The 14273-nt window shown below is 39.9% G+C and overlaps 1 protein-coding gene across 1 annotated transcript in view; it reads right to left on the bottom strand.

Annotated features, from left to right (window-relative positions):
* The window catches only part of DLC1 (DLC1 Rho GTPase activating protein), a 602554-nt gene that overhangs the window by 347785 nt on the left and 240496 nt on the right, over positions 1-14273 (bottom strand). Inside the window, exon 5 of the mRNA XM_073608297.1 lies at positions 3459-3492. Within this exon, the coding sequence (XP_073464398.1) occupies positions 3459-3492 (34 nt within the window). The remainder of the gene's footprint in view (positions 1-3458; positions 3493-14273) is intronic.

Raw genomic sequence — 14273 nt, 5'->3', positions numbered from 1 at the left:
GTAGCAACTCCCATCTAAGACAGTTGTGTGAATGGGGAGGCATTCCCCCCCCTCTCAAATCCAGCAGAAGCTTCTTAATGCTAAATTCTAAAGTGGTACATTTGACGATGTGGCTCTACCTCCCAGGATTCTATTATGGGCCAGGCGCAGTGGAGCTAGTCCAGGGGTGTCCAGCCAGGGGTCCCATATATTCTCAAATTTTCTCGTACTACCTCGGTGTTTGTATGTAAGCTGTTCTCTAATAAGGGAGTCATTTACGGACGTAATCCACTCAGCTTGTGTAGGTGCCGTCGCAGACAGCCATGTTCTAGCAATAAGTTTCCTAGCCAGGAATAATGTCCTCAAAATGGCAATGTAGGTGAGGGGTGTGTATTGCTCTTCATCTAGCCATCCCAGTAGACACAGTTTAGGGTCAGTTGTAAGTTTGAGGTTCCATATGCTGTTGATAGTGTTTATCACTGCTGTCCAATACCTTTGTAATTTTGGACATTTCCACAGCATATGGACAAGTGTACCATTATCGATAAGGCAACGGGGGCAGAGTGGGTCATCTCTTCTGTGCCATTTGTGTAGCTTCTCAGGTGTGTTATATGTACGGTGAATAACAAATAATTGGGTACGTTTTTGAGAGGAGGACAGGGACACTTTAAGTACGTTATCTAGTATGGTGTTCCACTCCTCATCTGAAATACGCCCTATGTCATCTCCCCTTCCAGCTCTGCAATGCAAAGTCATTGCCTTAGATACATGACAGAGGAGGGAGCTATATAAGGAGGAAATTTGTCCCTTCTGGGATGATGACATTATTAGTTGTGTAAGCACTGTGGGCCTGGTCAGTTCCCAAGTGGACATTGTAGCTTGTGTCGCTATAGCATGCCTAAGTTGTAGGTACTGGAAAAATGCAGTGTTAGGTAAATTAAATTCTGTACGTAGTGATTGGAAGTCTCGGAGAACCCCTCCACAATAAAGTTGTGGGATATAGTTTACTCCGTTCCTTGACCAATTGGAAAAGCCTTGTAGTTTGTTTAGTTCTGGGTAGTTACGATTATTCCATATGCGTGACCAGTTCATGTATCCTGTGTATTGTAGGTGTTGTTTGGTTTTGTTCCATATTTTATCTTTTAGAAATAGTGTGGGGTATTGAGTCAGAGCTCCCAGTTCACCTGCCTCTATGCACTCCACAAGTCCATTACCAGATGTTTGTGTGCACACGATATTCCGAATAGGATCAGAGGACTCAGTGCAAAGCCAGCCAGTTAGGTGCTGCAGTTGAGCCGCCATAAAGTAATAAAATGGGTTTGAAACCGCCAATCCACCCGAGTCCTTTGCCTCCTGTAATGTTTCCAATTTGATTCTTGGAACTTGTTTTCTCCAAATCAATGCACGATAAATGGTATTACATTTCCTAAATACATGGATAGGGATCCAAAGAGGGGCATTGTGGAGTGCATATAATATTTGTGGGTTCCAGATCATCTTTATCAAGTTGCATCTTCCGACAACAGAGAGGGGCAACTTAATCCAGCTGGTCATTTTTTCTTGAAATTTCTTAAGACGTGGGTCTATAGTTAGCTTTATATATTGGTCCAACTTAGGGTGTATGACTATGCCCAGATATTTGAATTTATCCACTATTTTAATCTGTTTAGCTGTCCGAGGCAGGGGTCCTGTCAGTGGGTCTAAGGGTAGTATTGTCGACTTGTCCCAATTTATTTTAAATCCAGAGAATTTTCCGAATGTTTTGAATGTTTGATTAATTCCATAAGTTTAATCGGAGAGGTGGACATGTCGCCTAGAAATAGAAGTGCATCATCGGCATAGAGTGCCAATTTATCTTCCCCTTCACCCCGCTTAAATCCAACTATTTCCACATTCCCTCTTATAGCAGCTGTCAGTGGCTCTATGGCTAGGGCAAAAAGTAGGGGTGATAGGGGACAGCCCTGTCTAGTCCCCCTGAATAAATCAAATGAGGGTGATAAAGTGTTGTTTATTCTAATGCAGTCCTTTGGCGCTTTGTACAATAGTTTAATCCAAGAAATGTTAGTATCTCCCAAGTTAAATTTTTCCAGTGTTCTCCATAAATAATCCCACTCAACACTATCGAACGCCTTAGCGGCATCTAATGAATGGATAGCTCTTTGTCTCTGGTTATCAGTGGGTATTTGCATGTTGAGATATAGGCAAGGTAGATTATTTGCCGTGGACCTGTTTGGTATAAAGCCGGATCTATCCGGGTGTATTAGTTTAGACACCACTTTTGAAAGCCGCATGGCTATAAGTTTCGTAAGGAGTTTCAGATCTGTATTTAGAAGTGAGATGGACCTATAGGATTCGTTTTTATCAGGCTCTTTCCCTGGTTTTAATATGACTACCACCACCGCTTCATACATAGATCTCGGCAAGGAATCTGAGTTAAACGCCTCTATAAGTGTATGGAGTAACCTCGGTAGGAGTAGTCCTCCGAATTTTTTATATAATTCAATTGGTAGGCCATCATTTCCCGGGGCTTTTGAGTTCGGGAACGTAGCTAGAGCAAGCTGCAGTTCCTCAAGGGTGAGGGGGGCATTTAAAAATGTTTTATCTGTTTCTTGAAGTTGGGGCAATGTGACTGAGTCCAGGAATTGTGTCAACTCCTCTACAGGGTACGACACCCTAGAGGAGTATAAGTCCTGGTAGAAGGAGCAAAACTCCTTCAGAATGGAGGGTGTGTCAGTGACAGTTAATGTTGGCGTTTTTTATAACGTTATTATAACGTTCAGTGTTCATGAGGCCTGTTGAACATTTCAGGATGTTGATTTCTACACAAACAAAAAATAAAAAAGATCAAAGCAAAAGTTTTGAAATAGAAAGGTAAGTGGTGCTGGAGGGACAGTCGGAGAAAGAAGAGATCAAGAACATGTAGCAAGTCTACCTACTGTAGGTTTGTTGCTATATGTTGTTCAACTCGGATGTAGAGCAGTCAAAGCATTCAAATAAAAAAAAAGTAAACCAAAGGCACATTTTTATTCAAAACTGAAATCATGCCACTCAGAACTGTAACATCTTATTTTATAATAGAGAATGAATTTGCAGTAAGTACCCTTATCATTTTCCATGCTGTATTACGCTAGTATCTTTTGCTTGGTAAAGGAATTTAATTTTCTGATATTTAAAATAGTGTTTTATAAAATAAAAAATACAATATGCTTCATCATGTGTTTCACAATGTTTTGATCTTAGATGATACCACGTTACATTTTCATTATTTACTAGTCAAACATTTTGCAGAGGCCATCTTGTGCTTAACCAGCCCAGAAGATCGTTTGGTATGTTCAATTGCCAGTCTGGCATTTCCTGCTCATAAAGAGACATTTCTCCTCAAGTGAGCTCTTTTCATGCTTTCCATTCCATTCCAGCAAATAGTCTTGTCAATTACTTACATAGGTGACAATGTAGTATCTCTATGTTACTGTACTTACCAGCCTTCTCTTTTTCAGAAATCACAGGAAGAGCCTAAAATAAAAAACAAAAATACTGTATTATAAGCAATAAGGTATTCAGCTGTTTTCAATAATAATAATAATCTGTTAGACTTTGCAATGTTCCTTTTTATTGAAAAGTGCTAAATTCAATGTTTTATTTGATATACTTATTGTCACTGTTCATTTTTAGATTGCTAGTATTTTTAAAGACAAAAAGCAATTTTCAATTCTGCAAACCAATTAAACAAACAAATCAAAAGCCAAACTTTTTTTATTTTATTTTTGGACAGGGAAGGAAATGGTTAAAACATCTCAAGTATTTTTCTGCTGTCTTTATCAATTGGAGAAATTTTCCTTCACTCCTTGCCCTCTAGACTAAACAGGAAGATAGAGGAAATCTCTGCAAAGTGAGGGAAATCCTCTCCTAAACAGTTGTAACCTGAACAAGTATCCCCATCGGAAGACTTCCTCTTGAATCATGTTTGGAAACAGCTCACAATTTTTGATTTCCATCACTTTCAGTTCTGGTGACATTAGTTATAAGGTCAAAAAGAGAAGGCGAATCTCCCAAGCGCGGTATGGAATGCAATAAAGACTTGATAGGGTTGCCAACTCTTCCCTGCTGTATCCAAAACTAAAAAAAAAAAAGATTGGATTTTGATACACTTTAAGAATTGAACATGATTTAATTGTCTGAGGCAGGGGTCCTAATACATTTCAGTATGAGGGCCACAAGGTATATTTTACACATACTTCTAGGACAAAAAAAATCTCCATCAGTGTCCCCCCATTACATCAGGGTCCCCATAAGAGTCCCTCCCTACATCAAATGTCCCCATCAAAGTCCCATTCTACATCAAGTGTCCCCATCAGAGTCTCCCCATCAGGGTACCCACCAGAGCCCACTCTTACATTAGTGTCCACATGAGTCCCTCTTTACTTCAGAGGCAGTGGCAGAGAATAAAAAAAGTCTTTTAGTGGGCCGAATGTGGCCAGTGGACCATAGTTTGGAGACCTAAGGGGGGCTTTTTTTTAATGGAATCAATAATGTTTATTGGTTGTGAGTAAACAGAAACATTTTCATGTGTACATAATATATTTTAAAATAATACATATTACTTTTTCTTGCAATTAGTATACAGTATGTGATCTATTTTACCTCACAAAATATGTGTGATTCTCTCCAGACTCAGGTGAGTTATGGCAAACAGCTAACTATGATAATTAAAGCTGAACTCTAGTCTTACATTCAGTCTTGCATAGGGATAAGCCGAACACCCCTCCCAGTTCGGTTTGTAGCAGAACATGCGAACAGGAAAAAGATTTGTTCGAACACGTGAACAACGTTAAAGTCTATGGGACACGAACGTGAATAATCAAAAGTGCTCATTTTAAAGGCTTATATCCAAGTTATTGTCATAAAAAGCAAAATGACATTTCTAAAGGAAAAAAGTCATTTAAAACTACTCGCGGCTATAATGAATTGTCGGTCCCAGCAATACAAATAAAAAAAGTCATTGAAAAAAACAGCATGGGATCCCCCCAGCCAATTACCAGTCCCTTTGGGTCTGGTATGAATATTAAGGGGTACCCCGAACAAAAATTTTTTAAAAAATTGCGTGGGGGTCCCCCCAAATTCCATACCAGGCCCTTCAGGTCTGGTATGGATATTAAGGGGAACCCTGCACCAAAATTAAAAAAAAAAAATGGCGCCCCCCAAAGCACCTTGTCCCATGTTGATGGGGACAAGGGCCTCATCCCGACAACCCTTGTGGTTGTGGGGGTCTGCGGGCGGGGGGCTTATCAGAATCTGGAAGCCCCCTTTAACAAGGGGACCCCCAGATCCCAGCCTCCCGCCCCTGTGGGAAATGGTAACAGGGTTGTACCCCTACCATTTCACAAAAAAAGTGTCAAAATGGTAAAAATAACAAGACATGGCTTGGGACAAGTCTTTATTAAAAAATTAAAAAATAAAAATGTCCCACAAAGTCTTCTTCTTCTCTTGCTCCGCCGACGGACCGAAAAAGAAAAAAAAAACGCAACTGACCCGACTTCATGGGAGGCTCCTGCCATATGACGCATCTTCACTTTGACAGTTCTTTTATAAGAATGTTCCCGGGTGACCCCACCCCCCCCTGACGCACGGGGACATCCCAATTTTCCTTTTTTTTCCCGTTTTTGGTCCATCAGCGGAGCAAGAGAAGAAGAAGAGGACTTCGTGGGACATTTTTATTTTTTTATTTTTTAATAAAGGACTTGTCCCAAGCTGTGTCTTGTCATTTTTACCATTTTGACACTTTTTTTGTGAAATGGTAGGGGTACATTTGTACCCCGTTACCATTTCATACGGGGGGGAGGCCGGGATCTGGGGGTCCCCTTGTTAAAGGGGGCTTCCAGATTCCGATAAGCCCCCCGCCCGCAGACCTCCACAACCAAAGGGAAAGGGTTGTGGGGATGAGGCCCTTGTCCCCATCAACAAGGGGACAAGGTGCTTTGGGGGGCTACCCCAAAGCACCCTCCCCATGTTGAGGGCATGTGGCCTGGTACGGTTCAGGAGGGGGGGCGCTCTCTCGTCTCCCCCTCTTTTCCTGCGGCCTGCCAGGTTGCGTGCTCGGATAAGGGTCTGGTATGGATTTTTAGGGGGGACCTCCACGGCATTTTAAAAAAAAAATTTGGCGCGGGGTTCTCCTAAAACCCATACCAGACCTGAAGGGTCTAGTATGGATTTTGAGGGGACCCCCACGCCGCTTTTTAAAAAAATGTTGGCACGGGGTTCCCCTTAATATCCATACCAGACCTGAAGGGCCTGGTATGGAATTTGGGGGGACCCCCACGCAATTTTTTTTTAAATTTTGGTTCGGGGTTCCCCTTAATATGCATACCAGACCCAAAGGAACTGGTAATGGACTGGACTTTTATCTGTATTGCCGGACCCAACAATTCATTATAGCCGCAAGTAGTTTTAAATGACTTATTTTCCTTTAGAAATGTCATTTTACTCTCAGACTGTTCTAAACACGGGAAACATGCGCCACTTTACAGGCATACTATAGACACCCCCTAGGTATGAAATTAAAAGTGAAATATTCCTTTAATTGTTTCACTTTAAGCATTCTTAAAATCAGTGCTCCCTAAAAAATGTCCGTTTTTAAAACTTTTTTTTTGCATGTCCCCTGGGGCAGGACCCGGGTCCCCAAACACTTTTTATGACAATACCATGCATATAAGCCTTTAAAATTATTACTTTTGATTTCTCCCATAGGCTTTCGAATTTTGCCGCGAACACCCCAAATTGTTCGCTATTCGGAGAACACCCGATGTTTGAGTCAAACATCGGGCTCATCCCTAGTCTTGCACAATAGTTTAGATTTTTCTCCAGTACTTAAATTACTTCCATATAATTTCACACTGTAAGCTTCTCACTATGTGCATTAGAAGCTGAAGCAAGTCAGGCAGATCCTGCCTCATTTCCTGGCTTGAGGACATCCAGTATCATCTAGTCTTTTCCTCTCTAGATTTACAGTCTTTGGCCTGCCCCTTTCTGGTATCAAAATAAACCTTATTGCAACAGAAAGTTACAGACTTAATAAAGTGGAGGTAGGTTGAATATTTGTCAAGGAATAAGAAGAATCATGCCCATTCAGGGACTTTGCATACATGATACATCAAAAGATATAGAATGACAGAATGTATGCTTGTACCAGGCATGCCCCTGTCATTCATTTCAGTGTTTTCAATCATAGAGGCTCAGCATTACATGGGGGTATTACCTAGGGCAGTGTCAGGGCTGGGTTCAGCCCTTCCTTCTCTGAGTTGGCCGCTCAGCTGTCGGCTAATTGCCAGCTCCTATCTCTCCACAGTTACTCAAATGTTGATGATATCCTGCTCGTCAGTCCTGCCTACTTAAGCTGTCCAGCCCAGAGGATCTCTGCCTTCGCCTTAGTCAACATCACAGAAACGCTCTCCTGCATTCCTGTTTAAAGACTTGCTTGGCTGACATCCCTTCTGGTTCTAGCTCCTGCTTGCTCCTTTACTACACTTATCTCCAGCTCCCTGACATTTGGCTTGTCTGACTATCCGTTCCGGTTCCTGAACTCTGGCTATGTTTTGACTACATTTGTTCAATTTACTTTTATAATTAAACAAGTGTGATTTAACTGTACTTCAGTTCTCCCACATAGAGGAGTTCAGCTCCCATGGTTGAGACAAAGGTTCTTCCATTCTATTACTAGAGTAGGACCCTCTAATTCGGGGTACTTTATCGCAGTAAGTGGGCTTAGCACTATATGACCATATAGTGTGACCAAATCCCCGTATTTTTTGAATATATTCAGGTATTTTTAACTAGCCTTGCAGGAAATGTCATTCTTAAATGTGTGTGCTGTAATATGTTTTGTACTGTTTGTAGGTCTTACAGCAGCACCATCTTGAATATAAACGCATTATAGGGTGTGCCCCCCAAATATGTTTTTGTATATTGTAATAGACCTTGACCAGGTTTTTTGGGCTGGAGCACCCCTCCCCCTCCTCATTACCTCTTATTTAGAGGCCACCAGTGCATAGGATGTATCCCCTTCAGTTCTCCCACATAGAGGAGTTCAGCTCCCATGGTTGAGACAAAGGATCTTCCATTCTATTACAAGAGTAGGACCCACTAATTCGGGGTACTTTGTCGCAGTAAGTGGGCTTAGCACTATATAAACCATATAGTGTGACCAAACCCCCGTATTTTTTTAATATGTTCAGGTGTTTTTAACTAGCCTTGCAGGAAATGTCATTCTTGAATGTGTGTGCTGTAATATGTTTTGTACTGTTTGTAGGTCTTACAGCAGCACCATCTTGAATTTAAACGCATTGTAGGGTGTGCCCCCCAAATATGTTTTTGTATTATGTTTTTGTTAACTGTACTTCTATCTCGGTCTGATTTCATGGTTTCTGACAGGCAGTCTGCCTATAAATGCAGCCTGCAAAGGAATGTCCTCTCATTCAGACTGACATCCACCTATCAATGCATTTTCAATTTTGCATAACTCCTCCCAAGAGCCAGCCCACAGCTTGCATTAGGGCTGAGGACTCTTGAGAAGTGTACTGTAACATGCTGTTTGTAGGAGGCTAAATACAGCACCCTGCTGGCCCCTCCAACCAGCCTGCATTGCATAAAAAGCACAGAGACCTAGTGATGACATCACTGGCTCTTTAATAAGCTATGTAGTAAAACAAAAATGTTTCATTTGAAAATGTAATTAGCTAACATGTTGATCGGGAGGGGAGGGACCAGAGAAGGTAAAATATAAGAAGATTTAACCTCAGCCTTAAATATATAAGACAACTGTTTCAGCTGCCAAATGATTTGTATTTCCAATAATTTTCTTCTGGGATTTACACAGTTCTACGACACCACATAACCCAGCCTGGAAGGAGAGGAGACATTCTATGCTGCAGCTCAGTAACACTAACTGGTCTTGCCCCCCCCCACAACCTTGTTAAAGGACAATTAAATGTAACTCTATTCTCTCCTATAACCATGCTTCTTGGACTGCAGCACTACTGATTGGTTCCTTGTGTTGCTTCTTCCTCTCCCATTCTTAGCTCTGTTGTACAGGGACAGCAAAATTCTGATATCAAGTCAAATACTAGTATTTTGCTTGCCTTAGAAAAATAAATGTAATAATGTATTAATGCATACAGAGATGCATTCAATCTGATATCTGCCGAGAAGCTAGCTTTAAAGTGCGCCTACACTTGAAAACTAAAGCTGGCCATACAGTATATGTGGCAACTTGTTTGAGTGATTGAAGTTGTGTTTTTATTTTTGGTTGGTAGTTTTGATGGATCGCGAGAAGAACAAAAATGATTCCTACTGAATGTGGCAGAAAAATATATATCTATCACTTGTTGTGGGATTGCCATACTTTTTGCCCATTTTAAAACCAATTTTGACCACAATTTTCCTTTGTTTCAATAAACTTTTTTTGAAGCTGTCATTTTAACTGTATAGATTGAAATATTCATACTAATTGAATTAAATTGCAATAAAAATGATCTAATTCAAATTGTAAATGTTTGCATTTGAATTAAATCTTTAATACAGGCATAATCTTCATTGTTAAATCCTGGATACATTCTTCCACATATACAGTACAATGTTGATGGATGGTATGTTACTACATATACTATATTTGTGGCTTTTTACTACAGAAGCAACCTAAGGCATTTGCTTGTAGGATCTAAGGCCTGTGAGAATGCTTTTTTACTTTGCAGTTTTTGTCTTTATATGGTCAGGAAGATCCCTGATGATTTCTAATATCTCAGGAATTTACAATAAGGGGGTTACATTATAATGCATCAGACATTTTCTACGGCTATTGAACTGCAGACAAACTGTATATTGCAATACATTAACAGTCATGACTATGTATTTTTACATAAATACAAGTAGTAAAGATCTTTGATTATTATCAGCATGTCACTATAGGCTGCCCTAAACAAAAATATTTTTTTTGGAATCTAATTCATATAATGCGTGCATACATAATTCTTAATTGTGCAATGTGTTGCTTTAAAGTGTAAGTCCAGGCAAAAATGAACTAACTCTAAACCTGCTCTCTGTTACATTCTAAACCTAATCTATCTAACCTTGTAAAGCAAAGTACTTACCTATTTTGCAGCCGATCCCGTCCGATTTTCAGCGGCAGAAGCTGTGTGCAGGAGAGGATCAACAAGGGCTGTGAAATGGCTGGGAATTGATGTCACCCATAGACTTACTATGGGACTTCCTTTGCTTACTGCCTCTCCTGCATCTGCCTACACACTTAAGCCACCGCTGACAGCTGATGCTGGGACCGGATCAGATCGGCTGCAGAATAGGTATGTATATTGCTTTACAAGGTTAGATAGATTAGGTTTAGAATGTGACAGAGAGAAGGTCTAGCGTAAGTTAGATTTTGAACTTCCACTTTAACTGAATACCGACATTATACTGCGGTAGGCTGGCTCGGCTGCGCAAATCGCCATAGGTGTACATTGGCTGCTTTAAGAGCAATAGCAGGCACGCGCGCACCTCTGGAGCTGAAGCGCGCAACAGGCGGCCGCGATGTACGCCGGCCACCCGCGATCGTGCCACAGAGAGCCAGAACATGGATCTGTCAATGTAAGCAAACAGATCCCTGTTCTGACAGGGGAGTAGCGAGAGATCTGCTGTTCCTAGTGATCAGGAACAGCGATCTCTCTCTACTCCCAGTCAGTCCACTCCCTCCACAGTTAGAAACACCTCCCTAGGGAACACTTAACCCCTTGATCGCCCCCTAGTGTTAACCCCCTTCCCTGCCAGTGACATTTATACAGTAATCAGTGGCTATTTTTAGCACTGATTGCTGTATAAATGTCACTGGTCCCAAAAATGTGTCAAAAGTGTCCGATGTGTCCACCATAATGTCGCAACCTGATAAAAATCGCAGATTGCCGCCATTACTAGTAAAAATAAAATAAAAATAAAAATGTTATAAATCTATCCCCTATTTTGTAGACGCTATAACTTTTGCGCAAACCAATCAATATACGCTTATTGCGATTTTTTTTACCAAAAATATGTAGAAGAAAACATATCAGCCTAAACTGAGAAACAATTAGCTTTTTTTTTAAAAAAAAAGGGGATATTTATCATAGCAAAAAGTACAAAATATTGTGTTTGTTTTAAAATTGTCGCTTTTTTTTTTTTATAGTGCAAAAAATAAAAACCACAGAGGCGATCAAATACCACCAAAAGAAAGCTCTATTTGTAGGAAAAAAAGGACGTCAATTTTGTTTGGGTGCAGCGTCGCAGGACCGCGCAATTCTCAGTTAAAGCGACGCAGTGCCTTATCGCAAAAAATGGCCCGGTCATTCAGCAGCCAAATCTTCCGGGGCTGAAGTGGTTAAGAAATCATTTGTATGTGTGAAAAAACTGCATCCATAGAATCATTCTTTAGGCCCTTGTTTTAGGTGTATTGCACTAAACTGTTTTTGTGTTTTTGTTTTCAGATAGCTATAGTGGTTGTTGTATTTGTATGCAGTGTATGGCTTATGCACAGGAATAAAAGGAGCTACATTAATACTAACAGGCTCAGAGTATGTTACTTAAGGCTGGCCATATATTATACAATTTTCTTATTCAATTTCCTTTAGATTTACCTTCAACTATGTAGTGTAAGGGCCTGCCTGACTGTATACAAAATTGAAAGTTTTTAGGTTTGATCTCCTATTATATGGTTTTGGTAAAACTAAAGGAAAATTGTACGAGAAAATTGTATAATGTATGGCCAGCCTAAGTTGAAGTATAAATCTAGGTTTAAGTTAAAAAAATGTCCAGATGTTTTTTTAAAAAAACAGCTTTCATTGCAATACTCAACTTGTGTATACTGTCCTCTGCAGAACCGGTCTATATGAAGGATGAATGCTGGCCAGCATCATTCAACTCAGTTCCTGTAAGCCCAGACTATTACACAACCCCAGGTGATTTTCACCATGTTGGCCCCACAGTACAATACTGCATACAGTGGTGCTGATGTTGTAAAACTAGTATCGCTCTTTGCAGTATTATCTTTGCAAGAATATCATGTGGCCCTCCAGAGAATCCCAGAAATAAAGGTATGTTTGATGGATAATTTTAAAGAAAAGGTGTGTAAAGGGAGTATGAGGAGCAGGGCCAAGGGGGAAATTGGTCTATTGGAAAATGGAGTTCTGCTCCCTTCAATACACTTAGGCATTAGCATTTTTGTCTTAATTTTTCTGGTAGACCCTACTATTCTTCTCTTTCTTTTCTTCATTTTCTTTTTCTTCTTGAGTGTTCTTTTAGATCGAATTTACATTTTGCTTTTTTGTTTTCATTGTATTCTTTGTTTGATTGTCTCAGTCCGTCATTCACCAGTACAAACTTACCTCTTTGGAATATTTCTTCCTCTCAGGGATTAAATGAAATGGTTTGATGAGCTAAATATATTTAGTTATGATGGTAAGCTGGAATTGAATATACTTCTACCACATTTGCTGCATTTAGTTTCTTCAAGGAATTAATATTTATTTCTACTGAATATTATGTTTCATGTGCTATTTTGACACTGCACAATACTTTTATGATGGTAAACACATTTGAACTTGTCATATTTCTATCTGTATGCCTTTTGAAAATCTCAATAAAAATATTACTGCGAAACAAAAAAAAAGGAAAAGGAGTTCTTGCTGGAAAAAAATATTTCAAACAACAGACAGCATGGATTCATGAAAGACAGAAGTTGTCAAACAAACCTGATTTCTTTTTATGAGGAGGTAAGTAAAACTTTGGACAGAGGGGTGGCTGTGGACGTGGTACACTTGGATTTTGCAAAAGCGTTTGACACAGTTCCCCACACACGACTAATTTGTGAGGTAAAGTCTACAGGCTTGGAAAGATCAATTTGTAAATAGATAGAAAATTGTCTAAAAGACCAAATTCAGAGAGTAGTGGTTAATGATTCTTACTCTGAATGGTCTAGGGTTATTAGTGGTGTACCCCAAGGTTCAGTGCTGGGACCCTTACTTTTTAATACCTTTATAAATTATATAGGGTCTGGGATTAAAAGTACCATTTCAGTGTTTGGAGATGACACCAAGCTATGCAGTGGAATAACGTCCTTACAGGATGTCTCCAATTTACAAGCCAACCTCAATGCACTAATTGGGCAACTAAGTGGCAAATGAGGTTTAATGTTGATAAATGTAAAGTTATGCACTTTGGGGCTAAGAATATGTATACATTATACATATTGGGGGGGAGTACAACTGGGGGAATCAATGGTGGAGAAGGATCTGGGGGTTTTGGTAGATCATAAGCTCAATAATAGCATGCAATGCCAAGCTGCGGTTTGCAAAGCGAGCAAAGTCCTTTCTTGTATTAAGAGAGGTATGGACTCTAGAGAGAGAGATATCATTGTGCCCCTGTACAAATCATTAGTAAGACCTCATCTGGAATATGTAGTTCAGTTTTGGGCACCGGTTCTCAAAAAGAATATCGGGGAACTGGAGAAAGTGAAGAGAAGGGCAACCAAACTAATAAGAGGCATGGAGGAGCTCAGCTATGAGGAAAGATTAAAGGGAACTGAATCTATTCCCTCTTGAGAAGAGGAGATAAGGGGGGATATGATCAACATGTACAAATACAAAAGTGGTCCATATAGTGAACTTGGTGTTGAGTTATTCACTTTAAGGTCAACACAGAGGACAAGGGGGCACTCTTTACGTCTAGAGGAAAAAAGATTTCATCTCCAAATACGGAAAGGTTTCTTCACAGTAAGAGCTTTGAAAATGTGGAATAGACTCCCTACAAAGGTCGTTCTGGCAAGCTCAGTAGATTTAAAAAAAGGCCTGGATTCTTTCCTAAATGTACAGAATTGAACTGGGTACTAACATTTATAGGTAAAGTTGATCCAGGGAAAATCTGATTGCCTCTCAGGGGATCAGGAAGGATTTTTTTTCCCCTAGAGTAGCAAATTGGATCATGCTTTGCTGGGTTTTTTTGCCTTCCTCTGGATCAACTGTGGGTATAGGTTTGTATTTATTATTTTTTTTTTTTTGGTTGAACAAGATGGACTTGTGTCTTCTTTCAACCCTACTAACTATGAAAAATTTAATGATTTTAATGCTATTATCAATAATAGTAAAAAACAAAAAACAAAGAAAACAATTGCCCTAAACTTTATACAGTTAAAGCAACAATATTGCTGCCAAAGCTAGCCTGAGCTTACTGTAAGTTCTGTATAAGATAGAAATAGTAGAAAAAACTCTGAAAATATAGTGTAA

The sequence above is a fragment of the Aquarana catesbeiana genome, linkage group LG01 (genome assembly GCF_042186555.1).
Source record: "Aquarana catesbeiana isolate 2022-GZ linkage group LG01, ASM4218655v1, whole genome shotgun sequence".
Classification (NCBI taxonomy): Eukaryota; Metazoa; Chordata; class Amphibia; order Anura; family Ranidae; genus Aquarana; species Aquarana catesbeiana.
This window is presented reverse-complemented; position numbering and strand designations above follow the sequence as displayed.